Here is a 17,874-nt window from a genome sequence, read left to right as displayed (position 1 = left end):
ATTTATTCTGGGGATTGACTCAGGTCTCAGGCTTCTGCAGCAAGCACTTAGCGGCTGAGCTATCCCCTCAGCCTTCACCAAACCTTTTCGAGGGTGTAGGTCTTCAGCTGTTGTTTTTACTTCTGTTTCTCCATCTTTTATAGTGGTCCCACGGGATGAATCTGCTGACAAACGTGTTCAGAGTTACACAGGCATCGCGCATAAGAAACACAGAATCAGCCTGCTGCATCAAAGAGATGCACGCGTGTCATGTGGGTGAGGTGGAGCTCCTGGCTCCAACATTGCCAGGAAAGCTTCCGCACACAGCTGCAGGCACTTTCCAAGCCTAAAAGATGAGCTCACCTTGACGGGCTTTCCATCTGTTGTCTTTCCACTGAGAGGCATTTAACAAAACACACCGAAGCTTGTAGAACTTTGCGTTGTGTTGTGTTTATTCCACCTAAAACCTGAAGACCGCACCCCAAAGGAGCCTGCAGGCAGGGCGGGCACAGCCCCAGCCCCTGCTTGCTCTGTACATTCACAGTTCTGAGCGCGGACTGAGGTTGCTATCAAGAGTAATCAGGAGAATGAACTCCATCCCAGGTCTGCTCAGGATTCTCTCAATGTGCCCAGGGGCATTCCACAGGAATCCTTCACTTGCAGACGGAGGGGCAGAGCCCCAACCTCAGGACATCTTAGTTCATTAATCTCCTTCATTGGCCTTTTCGTGGCTTTTCTCTTCTGGAAATTTGTACTCTACAGTTATAAAAACCAACCCGTTGGCTACAAAGGCTGTGTTCACATTTCATTCATACCTAACAAGCTAAGAGCCCAGAATCCAAGCTCCCTGCCCATCCTGCGGCAGTGTGGCGCTGTGTGGCTGAGGTTGAGGGGCTCTGTTTACGTATTTCTCTTGGGGGAAGCACACACTAACACTCTCTCTGAGAAAGTTAGTAAACACCTGTTCCTGCACTTACTAACCTGGTGGTCATTTTTTATAGCAATGCCCCGGATGTAAAAATCTAATTTAGGAGTAAAAAACAAAGTTACAAAGCAACCATTGCTTACAAAACAAACTAAACCTACGGTCACTGTTGTGCTTTAAGGATGAGTTTGTCATATAAAAAGATGAAACCAGGTAATGCCAAAGGGGACAGCCTGGACCCTGTTCCTTCCTGACTTCAAGGGGTGGCCAAGCGCAGTAAACTGTGTGGTCTGTCCCCTGCAGCTGTCATCCCCACAGAAGGACACCTGTGCTCAGAGGGTGGCTGCTTTCCTTAGTCACCATGTTAGGAGAGGACCTCCTGGCTCATCTCAGTATGTCTGCTCCGAGGTCTAGAATGACATCATAATGACATCATCAAGACAAGGGGATGCCTTCCAGTTCTTTCCCACTGCCTGATTCTTTACTCACATTCAATGCTCTCAGTTACATGAAGTAGATTTTGTTATATTGAAACTGAAATACCGAATTGGCAATGTTTATATAAAAAAAAAAAAAGATGGGGATTCAGGAAGGCTTAAGGAAAGCAGAGGATGCTGGGGCCAGTCTTTGCAGCTAAGTGTCCCATGGACCTAAATGGGAGGAGGCAGAGAGACCCTTTAAACTGTGGCCACCGGAGACAGCCTCAGAAGCTATCAAAAACAAGCCTGGAAATAAATATCCATAAACTAACACAAAAAATGGAGTAGAAAACCAATTTTCTTTCTTTTTTAAAAAAATGTTGAATGTTTTCCAAAGTACCTAAGTGAGGTTTATAAAATAGTCACAGGCTCCTGCACAAACACAGAAACACTTATCGGGTGATGTCCCCTCACATGGTGAGCCAGAGATGGCAGAGGCACAGAAGCAGGACAAGGTGACTGTTCTAGGATAGGTGTGTGCAGCGTGTGTGTGCAGACCCCCACACTGTGCACACCATACAGACAACAAGGAGAAAGATTGACACACACTCAAGACCAGCGTATTCGAGGTGAGTCACACGGCCAGACCTGTGCCCACTCAGCCTGTGGAGTCCCGCTCCACAGGGAGGTCCCGAGCACCCACCCGCCTGCCTGCCTGCAATAGGCAGGTGGGATATACACACAGCTTCCCTGCAAATGCCCAGCTGGGCCCTGAGACAGAAAACAAATACATCAGAAGTCTTTTGGACCTCGGGTCTGCAGACAGAAAGAGATGGCGTGGGAAGACAGGGAGATGCAGATGGCACAGCACACACACAGGCTCTAGGCCACTGGAGTCGGGCGGTGATGCAGGAGGGGCCTCATCCCTCCAGAATCGCCCATTCTAGTCCACTTTCTTACAAGAATTCTTTCTCCCAAAGTCTGAGTTTTCAGGGCTGAAGTCAATGCAGAAGCCATTGGGAGTTGGTGCTGGGGGTGTCTGTGCACAGGTGTCAAAATGTGTCTGATCAGGGTACAAATAGTCCTCCGCGAAGTCGGGGTACATTTCTGCAAACTCGCGGAAGTCATCTGCAAAGACAAGGAAGTTGATTATTGGGACCGAGAGAGCCTCATCACCAGCCAATGGTCAGAGATTGCCCCAGAAAGGTCAACACCCGTGTGATGACCGGGAATTCCTCAGGTCAGGGACTAAGAGCAGGCTATGGCAGAGGGGCCTGAGACAAAGGCTGTGGGTGTTGGCATCCAGCTGAAGCTTCCTGGAGAGCACCTCCAATGCAGCTGGGGTGGGTGTTCCCCACAAGGGTACCCAGGTCAGAAGCCCCTGCAACTTTGCCTGGTTGTGGGCTCTAAACTTTAAGCTTGCTTCTAAATCACAGGGAGAAACTGGACCCATGATCATCGTATCTTTCTGGGTTTCAGAAAAACCTTCTTCAGGGGATCCATTACTATGTGGGGAGGGGGTAGCTTAGGGTATGGAGATGGGGAAGGGGTTCCATTCACATCCCCAGGCCTCCTGAGGCCATGCTCTCTTTTGCATACCTGGGCTGGAGTGTCCACAAAATCCTACCCCTGTTTGGGAACGACACTGTGTTGGGACCATTTGGAGTCCTGGCCTCCAGCTGCTCTTCTCTGCTAGAGATCTTTACTTTCCTTCTGATTTGAGTTACTGAAAGCTGTGTCAAAGTTGTTTACCAGCTCTGCTTCACGAGCGAGCACGTGTTGCCTTGGCCTTGAGGATCAGAGGATAAGGTTTTCACCTGCTGGCCCACCTGACTGGGGTGTATAAGCCTTCATGGTACTATTGAATAAGGGGCTTCTTACCAGTGACTAGAGGTCCATGTGTCTGTCTGTCTCTGTGTGTTTGTGTGTTTCAACCTCCAGCCCCTTGCCTGAAGCTCGGAAACTGTATGGTAGCGCATAGAGCGCAGACAGGCGTTGTGAGCTGCAACACTGTTCTGACTCCACTTACCAAATGTGATTCTTCCCTTCTCCTCTTGGTCAATAGCCTGGAACAAGTCAGTCACTGTTAGTTCTGATACACCCAGTGCGGTCTTGAGGATGCAGGACAGGTTGGCCTCATCTATGCTGCCATCCTCAGGTGATCCATACATCTGCAAGGGACAGCAAAGAGTTACCCTGGGGGGTCCTTGTTCTGGTGTTCATCAGGTCTGGTACATTTTCCCCAGTGGTCCTGTTCCCACCTTGTCAAAACAGCTGGCACCCTTGAGAGGGTGGTGCCTACAAGTACCAGGCAGAGGCATGCATGTCTGTCTCTACTGTCCTTTGCAGGTCCCTCATGGACATGCAACATGTCTTGGGTGAGACATGGATGCTGCCATAACTGTGGGAGCAGAGAAACAAGTAGAGAGAGATGAAGTGAAGACTCAGCTCTAGCAGGGAGCAGCAGAAGGACTCAGTGTGCCAGGGCAAAGCTAGGGCCAAACTGGGGCTGCAGGGCTCTTGTAGCAAGACCCAGGCAAGCAGAACAGTGTGCCTTCCCTGCCACCTAGTGGCCAAAGGATAAACTGCAGCATCTTTCGGTTGGGAGGCCGTGGTTTTGATGAAGGCAAGGACTAAAAGTCTACATACATGTCTAACCAGAAAACTACACTCTATGGGAAAATGGACAAGGGGTCTCCAAAGCCCCTACGTGAAAGTTTTTCTACAGGAGTGGCACAAACATGGAAAACAAGAAGGGACCCCCAAGGAGGGTGAGAATGTAGGAGGGTAAACGTCTCTTGGGTCTTCTCACGGTCACAAAGCTGTTTTACACCTTGATATTTGGCCCTAACTGTGGTGTGAGGAAGGCATCGAAATCCTTACACCAGATCCCAGGGTGCTGCAGTGCTGTACAAGGAACCTAATGAACTCATTTGCTTTGCAAAGCTGAACTTGGTGGAATCATTCACTGGTCTGCCTAGGGTTTTAGTTAGACCGAGTGAAAAGATGACTCTGTCTTTCCAGAAAGTCATGGGACACTGAGTTTTGTTACAGGACACCCCACTGACACCTTGTCCCTGCCAATACTGTCTAACGTTCCCAGGGCTACAGGACAAGGATGGGTGCAGGTGGGGAGCCTGGGGAAGCCTGAGAAGTAGCAGCTGGCCCAAGGAGTAGGTGCAACGGGGCAAAGCTATCTATGGCAACAAGGAGCAGGTGCCTGCTATCCTACCACAGTGGGGATGTGGACATTTGGTTTCCTGCCACACTTGCTCTCAGGCGGCTGTGAGAGGCTTGGACCAAGAGCCGCTCGTCAACCAGGCCCTTCACAGCCCAGCCTCCATGGCTTCTCCACTATGACTGTATCTCCTCAAACCACAGCCCTAGATGAACTTTTCCTCTTACAACATGCTTCTTGCCAAGAATTTGTCCCAGTAATAAAAAGAATAACTAACACACACACACACATCCCACTCGGAATCTACTTGCCTTGAATGCCAGCTGGATGGTGGCCAGGGTCTGGGATGGCCTGCACACCACGGACAAGGCGACCACATATTCACGGAGGTCTATCTCACCGCCACCGCTCTGCAAAAGAAAAGCACATTCGGTGATGGCTCGGTTGCCAGCATGTCACAAGGGACCTTCTGGCTAACTGCTTCATCCCAGACTGATGTGGCAACTTCTACATGTGTGAAAAGCATGCTTTGGAAGATGAATCCCGGGCATGCTTGCTAAAACCCCAGTCGGTTCTCAAACGTGAAGCTTCGCCAGAAAGCAAGCCAAGGCCTGCCTGTACTTACAGAACAGGCTAGCCAGCATCTTTGCTGGACTTACTCCACTGAGGACCACTTACACGCGGACAAGCCAGAGGTTTTGCCCCAAGCTCCCCAGTGGACCCACCTCATCAAACAGTGAGAACATGTCCTCCAATGCATCTGAGACAGGAACCTCCAAGTAGGCTGCAAACTCTGGAAGCCCAATTTTCTCTCCTCTCTTCATTCTTGCACTCTCTGAATATTTGTCTAGCTCTTTCTCAAGATTTTCTGGTTTCAATCTAAATAAAAACATGGGAAAGATTCATTGATAAAACCATAGCACAGAAACGAAAACAGGAGACTTACTACGAAGCTTGGAGACTCATCAAAATAGTTTTAAAATTTCTTAACAAGCAGCAAGTTAGTTTCTGAGCCTGGCGTGTCCTCACAGTTTACAAGATGCCAGGTTTTGTCTCTGCATCTAACTGTCTGCTCCTTGGGTGTGTTCCCATATAGTGTACAGGGGTAGCACCCATACACCCGGCTGGTATCCAGAAAGATTCTTTTTTTTTTTTTTTTTTGGTTTTTCGAGACAGGGTTTCTCTGTGGTTTTGGAGCCTGTCCTGGAACTAGCTCTTGTAGACCAGGCTGGTCTCGAACTCACAGAGATCCGCCTACCTCTGCCTCCCAAGTGCTGGGATTAAAGGCGTGCGCCACCACCGCCCGGCCAGAAAGATTCTTAAAGCTCTTCTATGTGGCCTGCTGATGACATCTGAAACCCAACAGGTCCCTTGCAACCTCAGCAACACTTGGTTCTCACGAAGGCTTGAGAACTACAGGCCACTCACCCGAGGCCCCTCACGAGCCTGGCGAACTCTAGTAGGCAGGTGTCAGCGGGCAAGCGGAGCTGTCCTTCTGCCAAAGCCAGCTGGCAATCCTCAAAGGTGTAGTCGGTTACCGAGACTCCCAGAGCCCTACAAGAGAGGATCCTGCCATCAGGCTCCATGCCACTGGCCCTCACCCACCAGTAGGAGGAACCACAGCAGCTGCAAGGGAAGAAGGTCCGAGGGCAGCCGGGGTGGATAGCTCCTGAGGGCCTTCAGGGGAGCACTGCTCTAACAGACTGGCCCAGGCCAAGAAGAAAGCCTAGAGGTCACGGAGGCACAAAGTTATAGGACACCCAGTTCTCAGATGCCAGGCTAACATGGACCTCCCCTCGGGGGAAGCTGCTGAGCCTCATCACACACCCCTGCCTGCCAGAGACCATGATGGGTGCGTCCTCCCTCCTGGGAGTATAATAGGAGCTCTAGACCAGGCCTTTGCTGATGTCTTGGTGTGCTATTTTAGCCACAGAAAACATTATTTTAACTTATATATCAAGAAAGGAAATGCCTATGAACACAGAGAGAAGCCAAAACAAGAGTGACTATCACTGCCTATGAACACAGAAGTCAAAACAAGAGTGACTATCACTTCCCAAGAATATACCCTGCCCAGGACACCTGAAAACAATGAGTTCTGCTGCATGGCACATGCTGTGAGCACACTGGCTGGCAGTGCTCAGGCACCAACGGGATTCCTGCAAAGTCACTGCAGAGGCACACACACCAAGCACTCAGGTTAGCAGGGAAACCTCTCAACTCTTGTCCCCAGATGCATCAGTGCTCATCAGACCCTGCTCTGGGTGCACACAGCTGACGAGGTCTGGCATCCAGCAGCAGCTTGGGATTGTGGTGACATGGCATGTTCCCAGTGGAGTCTCAGGAACGTGGGGCGAGCTGGAAGGGAGGGGCCTCGATCCCAGGCTTACTCTTCTGGGTCTAAGGGTGTGGACAGCTCTGCCACCATGTTACTGAGCTGGATACAGGCAAGCAAGAAAAGCCACTGTTCTCTCCAGGAAGGAGGTCCCTCCCATGGTCTGTCAACGGGAACATGGAGAGAATGGGTGAGGGAACCACAAGAAAGTCCCAAACAGGAACCGACACCCTGCAGCTGGAATGCTCCCCAGAGCCAGCCAGGATGGGACTTTTACAAGAGAGTCCTAGGAAAGAGGAAACCGTCTGTGGCCAGCAAAAGCCTTGACGGAAGGCGTAGGTGAGAGTGCTGAGTGCCCAGGAGTGGCGATGCAGAATGCCCAGCCCCACAGGAGCCCTGTAGGTACATCCACAATCTGCATTGAACATGTATGTTTGATGGCTACCTCAAACCTCCCTTTCTTGGCACACAAGCTGTCCAGATCTGCAGCTGCTTGTTTCTGCTACCATCCCACTGATACCATGCATGACTGTGGTCTGTACAACTGTAATGTGTGTACACCCTACACGCAATCAGTGTAGCATAGCCCCTCAGCTCTACTGGGTTCAGAGGAGCCATACAGAATCACCCCACAGGGTCGCTGCAAGAGGTCCAGGTCCTGTCCTAAGAACTGAATTGTCTATAAAGGCTATGTCAGATTTCACGAAAAACAAAACAAAGCAAAAAAAAAAATTTCCCCCCCCTGTATTAAACACATTTATGGAAGAAAACTCATTAAAACTTCCTTGAGAATCTTTTTTAGGAAAATGGGCTTTCCACTCTGGGCTATTGGTCAGGGTTGTCCAAGAGACTTCCAAAACACCACAGGCTACTGTTATTGCCTTTGGTTGTTCCCAAAGGTAGCGAGTAAGTCCCCATTGCTGAAGATAGCAGGAACTTTGCATACAGGGCCCAGACGCCCAGGTGTTGGATCTGACCTTAAAGTCTCCTTCCTGAACACTAGTTTCCTTGGAGAGCTGGACCCATCAGTCCTACTCAGCCATGAGGCCTAGGAACCACAACGCTGACTAGCATGGCACTGGATTGGTGCATCTAACGGTGCAGTAGCGGCACACATACCTTGGTGGCAACCAGACCTGCTCAACAAGAGGAAAACCATGCTTGGTGCTGGAAACTTAGCCAACTGCCTAGGGCTACTGCAGCCATGAATCTCGGAGGAGAACTTAGAATGGCTACTTTATTAAACCGACATAATCCCTAACTATATTCTAGATATATGTTCGTATACCCACAGATAAGTAAGTGCAGTCCTCACCCCTCATCAAAGAAACTTTTCTTTGCAATTCAGACTACTATAGAAAACCACAATCAGTCATAATACAGAATTGTGGAGCCCAGTGCCAACTGATACAGCTACAACCAACTCCTGCACTTAAGGCTCGGGAATCATTGTGGAAGAGGAGGCGGAAAGATTGTAAAAGTCAAAGGAGTAGGGAGTTTGCTGTAAGATTGTGTCTCTTAGAACTATTAGAGAAGCTACACCCATGACATCTCATCAACGCAAGGATGACATTAACAGACATGTCAACATGGATGGGGGAAACTCAGGAGGCGTCGGCCTCCTCAAAATGATTATTTTATCGAAGACTGGAATGCAGGGATCTTGGCCTGGCTTGAGCATTCCCTTAGTTAGCACGTGCTCAGAGTTGTCTGTGGTCAACTGCAGGTCAGCAACCCAGCTCTAGCCTGGGCGCATGCCCGTCAAGAGACATGAGGGGGAAGTAGGCAGGAAACACTGGAGGCTCATTAGAGGTGCTCCCAGAACACTTTTTCCAGGTCTGTGTCAAGAACTAGGGGTAGGATTGTCCCCCACTCCCAGGCGGAGGAGCCTCAAAGGTTCCTGGAGCTGCCATTGGCAGAGGCTAGAGTTCAGCTCCATGTTCACGGTCCCTTGGGGGGAGCAACAAGGCTGTCCACTTGAGGCTGCAGTGGCAGTGGGGTAATCACTGTCTGGTGTGTATAAGTAGTACGGGAGCCTAGTTTTAAATACATGTATGGGAAACGAGGCTCAGAAGGTGGGAGAATCTCGGGTAACACGATTGTTGTCCAGACTAGCGGGAACCAGAAAGCAAAAACAATGCTTAAGTTCTCTACTGTGCCCAAGAGTCAGGTGGCTGCCCAGGTCACCCTAGAAGATTAAACACACGGACAGTACGATTCCTCCAGCAGGGGGAGCGAGAGTGTCAGCAGATTGTTCACTGTCTTAGGTGGCTGTGACCTGAGGCTGACACCTGCCCAGGCCAGTGCATGCCCCAGAAAACACAGCAGCCTCACTGATGACTACGGCATGTTTGAAACTTGCGAAATGAAGCACAGATTAACCATCTTTTAAATGTTAAACAAGTCAAAACACCATCAGATAAAAGTAGGAGACACAAACCCAAGGCGGAGCGCACTCCACTGCTAGCATACGCAGGACCTGCTTGTTCACTCTTGCACAAACCCATTTCCCCAGCACCACCGGCGGCTGCTCACTCACTTGGCCATGACGCGCCGCACATTGCTGGCATATAGGGCAGGATTTCTCTTCTCCTCCTCAGAAGGGCAATACACGGGCAGGAACTAAGGACAGAAAAACTGTGTTATCTCTGTTAGTACAAGACACTGATTCCATGGGTCATCATAAATGGTAACTGTGACAATTTTAAGACGGGAAGAGCCCGGCCATACATGCTTGCACACTCACAATGTACACACTGCACACACATGTATCTAGACCCACATGTATGTATGCACATCATTGTGCACACACATACACATCTACCTGTAAATTTTACAGCCCAGCACTGCTAAGCTGGAGAACCCACTGTCCCAGGCCACAATGTCCAGTTCCTAATCACAAGCATATCTCCATCCCTCAGTGACAGTTTTGTGTTGAGTATTACACAAGACAGTACTTCTGCAGTTTCTACACCTGAAGCCCTCCTGGCAGCTAGCATCTACTACATCTCTGTGATAAATCAGCCTAAAAACGTAGCATTTTAAATGACTTAGTGGCCCATGCAGATGCCAACTTTACCAGCATGAAAGAGCAAAAGACCATCCCAGATTCCTATTCTTAAAATAGAAGGTATTTAGGAATATAGAAGCATCCCAAAAGCCTGTCAATTCCAACTATGTGCATGTAAGATTTCACATTTCAGAAATTCCTAAAAATTACAGTGGTCCTCACATTAACACTGGCACCACATACCAACAATGCAAAGAAGAGCATGTAAAACATATTGCAGGACTTTTCTCAGTCTTTTATCTGAAAAGGAGAGACCATGTCTAAAATAGGCCTGCCCACAAAACAGGGGTCCCAGCCATGACAAGATCATGTTCCTTTTCAGGCCTGGTCTTGCTTTCTCCTGGTAGCTGACAGAAGAGCCTACCAAAATATCCAGAGCAGCAGAACACACTCTCTGGGCTAGGCTCTTTGGAGAAGTAGCTCACCTGTCCATTTTGTATGCCTCTGCAGTACTTACGGCAAGTGAGCAGGCTGTTTCACCAAATACAAAGGTGTGTATGACTCATTTCTGATTTCAGATGCAGGCCCATCAGAATTTTTTTTTTGAGAAAAAGAAAGAAACAAACAAACCCCAAAACCGAATATATAAACAACCCCCCCCCCATAAAATCACCACTCCCTTCACTCAGAGAAAGTTCTACAGACTATACATATATGACTGTGTTTGTTGAATTTAGCCAAGAGTGTGGGTTAGGACTTAGGAACTTGCCAGCAGCTCAGAGCTGTGTAGGTTATATTCCATGACCAATGCTAAACAGGATGATGACAGAATGAAATTTAGCCATTCAAATCTAGCTGTATCGGTATCAGGCAGTAGCGAAGATAAAAAGAAAATATTGGTCTGTCCCGGTCTCTCTCTCTCTCTTCCCTTTTTGTTGGTTTTTCGAGACAGGGTTTCTCTGTGTAGACCTGGCTATCCTAGAACTCAGTCTGTAGATCACGTAGGCCTAAATTCAAGAGGTCCACCTGCTTCTGCCTCCTGAATGCTGGGATTAAAGGTGTATACCACTACTGGTGGCCAGCAAAAAAAAAAAAAATGTATATGTATCAATTTTATAAACTCTAGGTAACAATCACCTAAATAACGAATGGCAGATTTAGTTTCCTTTTAATTTTTAAAAACCTTGCCCAAGTGCTAACGAGATGATTCAGCAGTTAAGAGCACGTGTTGCTCTTTCAGAGGATCTGGGGGTCTGTTTCTAACGTCCATATGGCAGCTAACAACCTCCTGTAACTCCAGTTCTAGAGGACATGACAACCTCTATGGTCTCTGTAGGCAATACATACACTTGGTGCACAGATACACATGCAGGAAAACACTCATACACACAAAATAAAAATGAACAAATCTTTAAAAAAAATCCTATGCAAATGTATTTAAATGACACAGAGCACATAAAGCCACAGAGAGGAAGTGACCAGAAAGTTCCTCTTGGACCCAGACAAATGAAAAGATACTCAAGGACTGATATGTAACATTATCTGTGTAAGTTAGATACTATGTAACTATCTACACAGCTCTTGGTCTAACAGTTTTTTTAACAATGTATCAAACTTATTCCAGTGTAACATTGTATGATATACAACCAAAAAGACACCCTGTGCAACATTATATGACATTGTATCCTCTGGGTTAACACTGTAACACTATATTTCTAGAGACACCAATGTAACACTGTGTGACACTGTATCCACACAACTGAGTTTAATACTTTGTAATACAGACCCCAGTGTAGCACACTGTATCCATACAGACCCTTATGTAATATTGTGACAACGTATCACACAGCCCCAAGTCTAATACTATTCAAACACCGCATCAGTTTAAACCCTAATGGATCCCTGTATCTCACAAAGCTTAGCAGAACTGACTCTGGGCCATATGCCACTCCCACCACACCCATACTGCATTCTGCCCACACTACATAACACTATGTCCACTCACCTCAATTTCCACCTGGTTTTGAAACTGGCACAGAGTGAGCCACAGGATTTTCAACCTTAAAAACAGCATTGAATAATTTTACAACATGTTTACAAAGTTAGGCTCCTAATTCTTATAGCTGAATAACTCCAAATTCTGACCAAAGCCTCTAGGAGGTGCTGCTGGGTAGTGAACCTGGAAGAAAGGGGAACCTTCCAAAGTTGAAAGGTCAAGGAAAAAAAAGAATGTAGTAAGATGATTTTATTAAATAATCACTTTTCTGGTTAGATATTTGCTTTGGTCTTTGGTTATTTTAGAAGGCCATAATGCTTCCTTTGCCCTCCTGCTTTGACAGCCTTGTCTCCAGGATGCCCATCTCCCTATGTATGCAGGGTAGACTTTCAGCTTTAAGTCATGCTATGACTGGTTTGCCTGATTTCCAGGATCCTGGATCTTCAGTAGTATTGCTGGTACTTGTTGTACTGCATGGAATTACAGAGTTTCCTGGAGTCCCCATCCCTGAGGTCACATTCCCTTCTCTCTTCCTGGCAGTCAGTCACCCCCTAATTCTGAGCCAATCTTTTTCTGCCCTAACATGCCAGTCTGCGCACAGGACAAGACACTGGAGCCCAGTTCCAAGTAATCCTTCCAGTCTACCCCCCCACCCCACCCAACCTCAGAAGTGGTGGTCTGAAGTCACTGCAGGGGCACTTCCCCAGCCAGTGATACAAATACCTTGAAAGGCTAGGGAGGGGCTGGTACCTGATTTCACTTCCTCCCTGAAGCCCTTGAGCCAGTTTTATCCCTAGCTGGCTCCTCCTCCCTGCACACAAATGGCAGCTCCAGTATTGTGGGTTGCCTTGCAGCCTGGTGTCCCAAGTTCAGCTGCTGTAGTTTTTGTTTCTCTAATTCCATGGGGTTGATAATCACAGGACAACTGATTCCTTGTGTCTGTTCCGGGAGGATAGGATACCAACTCTAGAAGGCCTCCCTCACCTAGCACCCCCTGAATCCTACTGCCTATACAAAAGTCCCCATCCCCAAACACCAAGTGCTGCCAGATTGATAGTACTAGGTGTATTAGATAGGTAAGGGAAGGGCTCAGCTACCTTCCCATGGGTGCTGGCGCCAAGGAACTTACGTCCCCAAAATCCAGGAGTTAATTACACAGCCACACGGAACACTTAGTTTTTTTTCACAATGGGCCAACCCTAATTGCTGTCAAGAGTAATTTTCACATTTGCAAAAGCAATGAGAGCACAGGGAGTCACTAGAGGTCTGTGCAGCCATAGAATGAGAGGACAGACAGGATGACACGGGGCCCAACTTACGCTCCGGGTCCTTGCCACGTCCATGTGATGGTGTCCTGGGAGTGAGAAAGCAGATGAATCAAAAACAGAGCCAGATCATGAGGGCCATCTTTATCCAGCCCAGGGATGCAGAACTGTTTTCCTCCCACACTAATATAACCAGAGTAAAAACAGCTGGTGCCCTGGTTTCCAGGGCCCTCAATAACCCAATCTCTCAAATGGCCATCTTTTTTTGTAGCACCTCTGAGGGTGCCAATTCTAACAGTGGCCTAAGTAGGGCTGGTACCCATTACCCCTCTCTCCAGTGTTCTAGTCTGTACTTCCCAACCCTTCAGTATCCCCTGCCCACTCTAAGATGCTTCCTCAGGCAAAGTCTGCCTGGACCTGAGCACATGATCTCACTGTAGCTTCATTCCAAGGCTGAACCTGCACCCAAATGTCCAACCATGACTACTACATACATGCTCCTCCCAGGTCAACCCTGGGCTTTAAGGGGGGCCCTGCCACCAGGGAACTTAGGTATCTCACTGTATGTGTGCCCAGAAGGACTTCAGAAACTACCTTAGAAGTTACACCAAACATTTTCACAGGAGCTAGGCAAGCACCTCACACGGTTTCTTTCCTTTGCCATCTTCAACCTCTTACTACCCTGGTTTGGCTCCCTGGGGCAGACTCTGTGCTCAGAACTCTGGCAGCGGGGGTACATCCTGCAGCTACAGAGCTGAGGAAGCTCACATGAACACAGGCAAACGTCCTGCTTCTCTGGATAACCAAACTTCCAAGGTTCTGGGGGGACCAGTGAGGACTATGGCCTGACCAGGCCAACGAATCAACTCAGAATGGAAACCTCACTCCCACAAACAGGCTGGCAGGCCGCTCTATTCCTGGGTGTGCTGACGTCCAGCAGAGGGCAGGGCCTTCCTCAGGAAACTGACAGGAAATGGACTCTTCCGTGGTTCAGCAGTACGTGACAGAGTCATGTTAGTATTAGTAACTGATGGTCCAGACGGCTTCCACTGCCTATCCATCTGCCCCAGGTGACCTCACGCTCAGGCAGGCAGGCCTGGTTCCCACACGGGCAGGAAGGAGACTGTGTCCGTGAGCTGCCTACATTGCTGCCACTAGGTTGTGAGCTGAGAGGTTTCCTTCCATACTGTCCTCGGCTGTCACAGTAATCAACTGTTGGGGACAGGGAGAGCCCACTGTGGTAAGCACCACCTTACTGTTTCCACCAAGAAATGCCAACTCAGGGCCCTGGGGCTCACATTCATAGACTGGCCATTTCTTTTTTTTTTTTAAATAGCTTTTTAATCTTTTTAATATTTATTCATTTATTATGTATACAATATTCTGTCTCTGTGTATGCCTGCAGGCCAGAAGAGGGCACCAGACCTTATTACAGATGGTTGTGAGCCACCATGTGGTTGCTGGGCATTGAACTCAGGACCTTTGGAAGAGCAGGCAATGCTCTTAACCTCTGAGCCATCTCTCCAGCCCCTAGACTGGCCATTTCTAACTGCAGATGCCATCAAGACAGAGAACACCTGCTCCAAAAGTCATAACAGAAGGGAGAGACTGTGGCTGGCATCTGTGAAACAGGTGGGACCTCATGCCTCTCTCCAGGGACTGGGAGAGTGTTAAAGACACTTGGGAGAAAGGCCCAATGGCAAAACTAGCTCCCTCATCTGGCTCTTCCCTCCTCTGAGCTGGGGTCCTTCCAGGTTACCCAGGAGTTCTGGAACCAACTGTCCTGCCTTATCTTGTTTCTTTAAAACAAGTCAACGAGACTTCCAACTAGAGCAGAGGGAGCATAACCAAGTTACCAGATCTCTTACCTACTGCTCAGTCTTCTAGAATGTAAGCAGCCCTGGATTTTAAAACAGCCCAGAGGGAGCCAGGCTTTGGAGCTTCTGAGTGCTGTCTGTGTGGGGTCTCACTAAAAGCTGGGATGGGTCATGGAGCAGGGCACTGCTTCAGGGCCTGTGAAAGGTGCAACTCTGTGTGCCATTGCTGAGACTATTCCAGAACTGTCACGAATACACCATGGAGCTGGATAACACTTGGGATTCTACCTGCTGGGCCAGCCCCTCCCTCTCTGGGCTGAGGCCATGTGATGATACCAACTGTTCTCTTAACTACTGTGCACGGACAAAGGACGTAGAGACAAGGCAATCCAGATACAACCAAAACACCTAACCAGCTCTAACTCCTCCTGAACGCCTCCCCTCCCCGCCACAACACATGTCCTAGAACATGACTCACCAGCTTGTTTGGGTAGCGTAGCACCACAGGCTGGACAGGAACTCCAGGAATGAACGCACCTGCCAAGGAAAATACAGGGTCTCATTGCTGGCAGCAGGAAGCATGAGAAGGTGGGACCTAGCTGTGGTACTTTTGCTGGCCTTGGTAAAAACAGCTTTTCTGTGCCAGCCTTCCAGGTCAGTGAAGACATTCTTTGGGTTCCTGGATTATTTCCTACGCCCCTGCACTGCCCATGAAGAGAGGAGCTGCTGTGCAGCGTGACAGCATTAAATAAACAGACCCAGACAAAAGGTGAGGGTCTCCAGTGTGTCTATACCTCAGAACCCTTCTCCATGGGTCTGCTCTGTTGACCTTGGTTTCTACACACTGCTCGTTACCTGCATCTAGGGTAGGGCACTAAGCAGAATGAGGCAGACCTGGTCTCATCTGGGGTAAGACGTTCTAGTCAAGCCCTGTCCCCAAGTGTGACTCTGAGCATTGGAGAAATATCACCTGAGAGGCCCCAGCATCACCCCGCCAGGCTCCTATCCTATCTATATCCTGGCTATGCATTCCCTGATAAGTTGACAAGACTGGGTTATGAAGTTCTATTCTATTTTAATAATGGCTGATTGAAGGCCCACACCTCTGAAAACCAAGGTGTCAGAAGCACCCAGACATGCAGGATGGACCTAGCCAAGGGGCCCTGTGCTGCTCTTCTGGACCAGTGCAGAGTCTCATGGAAATCATTGTTCATCAGGGTGTGTGCCCATTCTGGGAGGAGAACGTCCTAGAGGAATGTTCTCTGATTGTTCCGGACACCCCTTTGTTCCTTAATTCAGGGCCGTGGTGATGGTGCTGGTTTAGGATTTCTGTAGCCCTAGAAAATTTTCTGCATGTTTATTCCAGTCTTGGAACCTGGGTGAATGTGTGCGTCTGAACACGCATAGCCATGAAGGCAAGTATAAGGAGGGAGAAACAGGAGCTGGGATGGTGTCATGTGCCTAAACAGCAACTAGCAGCAGGGATACCCACAGGAGGTGATGGCTCTTCCCAGACTCCAAAGCACAAAAGTTGAGGCCACATGGAGGCTTCATGTGTGTCATGGAGTACAGCAGTTGGTTGGATGCAGGTATCTGGGGAGTAAACCATATCTGGACACCACTGGTTGGTAACTGTGGCATACAACATACAACCTCCCCCTCCCCCGTGACATGTATTACCCTTGGGGAGGCTCTTATATATTCTCTGCCCATGGCTTTGGGGACATGGCCTGGTGGGGGCCTTTATGGGCCAAACCCAGGGCGAGGAGCCCAATTGAGGTGGGTTATGGACTTTCTCCTGCAGGTAGGCTTGTCTTGGCCACACACGCTCCCTTAGCTCCTACGTGTATTTTAGAAAGAGCAACCCAGGGCACACTGAGTGAAAGATTTCACTTTCTTGTACTATATCTCTGCCCATCAAAGTTGCTACCACTATCTATGTCAAGAAAGGGAGGGCTCGGTCGTGTGCACAGGAGCAGAACAAATGGGTGGCCTGGAAAGGTGGAAGACTCCATTCAGCACTAAAAAGAAAGGAAAGACCATGAAGCTGGACAACCTCGAAGACGGCAGTCTGATGTGGCCTAGAGCAGAATACTAGCAGCTGTACCCAGGGTGACCTAGTCTGTGGGAGATGGTGTGCATACCTCATGCAAAGAGTTGATGAGTCCACCTCTTAACAGTACTAAGAGCTACGGCAGGATCAAGGGGTGAACCTTTTACACCTCCCAGGTATACAGAACTTTAACTAGGTAGAGTCAGGAGTGGACTTTGTACCCCATCGTAACAACTGTGCTACTAAAGCCAGGAGCTCAATCCCAATGCGGGGCTTGGGGAGTGCCATGAGGGGGTGTCCCAGCTGATGGGTCACTGCTCATGTCCCTGGAGAAAGAGTACTGTTCTCTTGTGGCGCTGGAACCAGCTTTCAAGGCCTTACAACCTAAGAGCAAGCTACAGGCTGGAAGACCTCGCCTGTTTAATAGGAGCTGCCAGGGCCCAGGGCAGCTTGTAGGCCAGAGGGCAGAGATCTCAGCACATGAGGGTCTCACTGGTCAGGAACTCAGAGCTCAGGCAAACATTATCACCTCACGATAGTCATAACCTCTTCATCCTCCTGCAAACACTCCAGCTCTTGGCTCAGACACCAAGACTTTCCTGTGACTTCTGGAAATGCCGCTAAGAACTTGTCATAAAAGACAACAAAGATTTCCATCACCACAGATGCCATTACTTTAAAAGTCATGGCTGGTTTCCTCTTTCTGACAAAGATAAAAAACAAAACAGAACAAACAAAAACCTACATACCAGGTTTGAAGGTAATGAGGCAGGTCCGATTTGTACATGTTCCTTCTGGAAAAATCATTATCTTAAAATAGGAAAAAGATAGCATTAAATCAGAGGACTTAATTAAATCCAGAGTCCACAGAAGCCCACCTACCAACGTGGTTTTTTC

The 17,874-nt window shown here is 48.6% G+C and overlaps 1 protein-coding gene across 1 annotated transcript in view; it reads right to left on the bottom strand.

The window, feature by feature from the left end:
* Nucleotides 1–413: 413 nt before the first annotated feature.
* Lpcat1 (lysophosphatidylcholine acyltransferase 1) overlaps nt 414–17,874 on the bottom strand; it is a 49,925-nt gene continuing 32,464 nt past the window's right edge. Inside the window, exons 5-14 of the mRNA XM_041632226.1 lie at nt 17,727–17,787; nt 15,403–15,461; nt 13,162–13,196; nt 11,852–11,906; nt 9,376–9,458; nt 5,930–6,055; nt 5,227–5,380; nt 4,813–4,911; nt 3,353–3,494; nt 414–2,451 (exon numbers count right to left, since the gene is read on the bottom strand). Coding sequence (XP_041488160.1) covers nt 2,267–2,451; nt 3,353–3,494; nt 4,813–4,911; nt 5,227–5,380; nt 5,930–6,055; nt 9,376–9,458; nt 11,852–11,906; nt 13,162–13,196; nt 15,403–15,461; nt 17,727–17,787 — 999 coding nt within the window. The 3' untranslated portion in view covers nt 414–2,266. The remainder of the gene's footprint in view (nt 2,452–3,352; nt 3,495–4,812; nt 4,912–5,226; nt 5,381–5,929; nt 6,056–9,375; nt 9,459–11,851; nt 11,907–13,161; nt 13,197–15,402; nt 15,462–17,726; nt 17,788–17,874) is intronic.

Source organism: Microtus oregoni, unplaced genomic scaffold (assembly GCF_018167655.1).
Source record: "Microtus oregoni isolate MIOR12 unplaced genomic scaffold, Mior012 000040F_ref0000088, whole genome shotgun sequence".
In the NCBI taxonomy this organism is placed as follows: Eukaryota; Metazoa; Chordata; class Mammalia; order Rodentia; family Cricetidae; genus Microtus; species Microtus oregoni.
The sequence above is the reverse complement of the archived record's forward strand: the minus strand, read 5'-3'. Positions and strand labels throughout refer to the sequence as shown.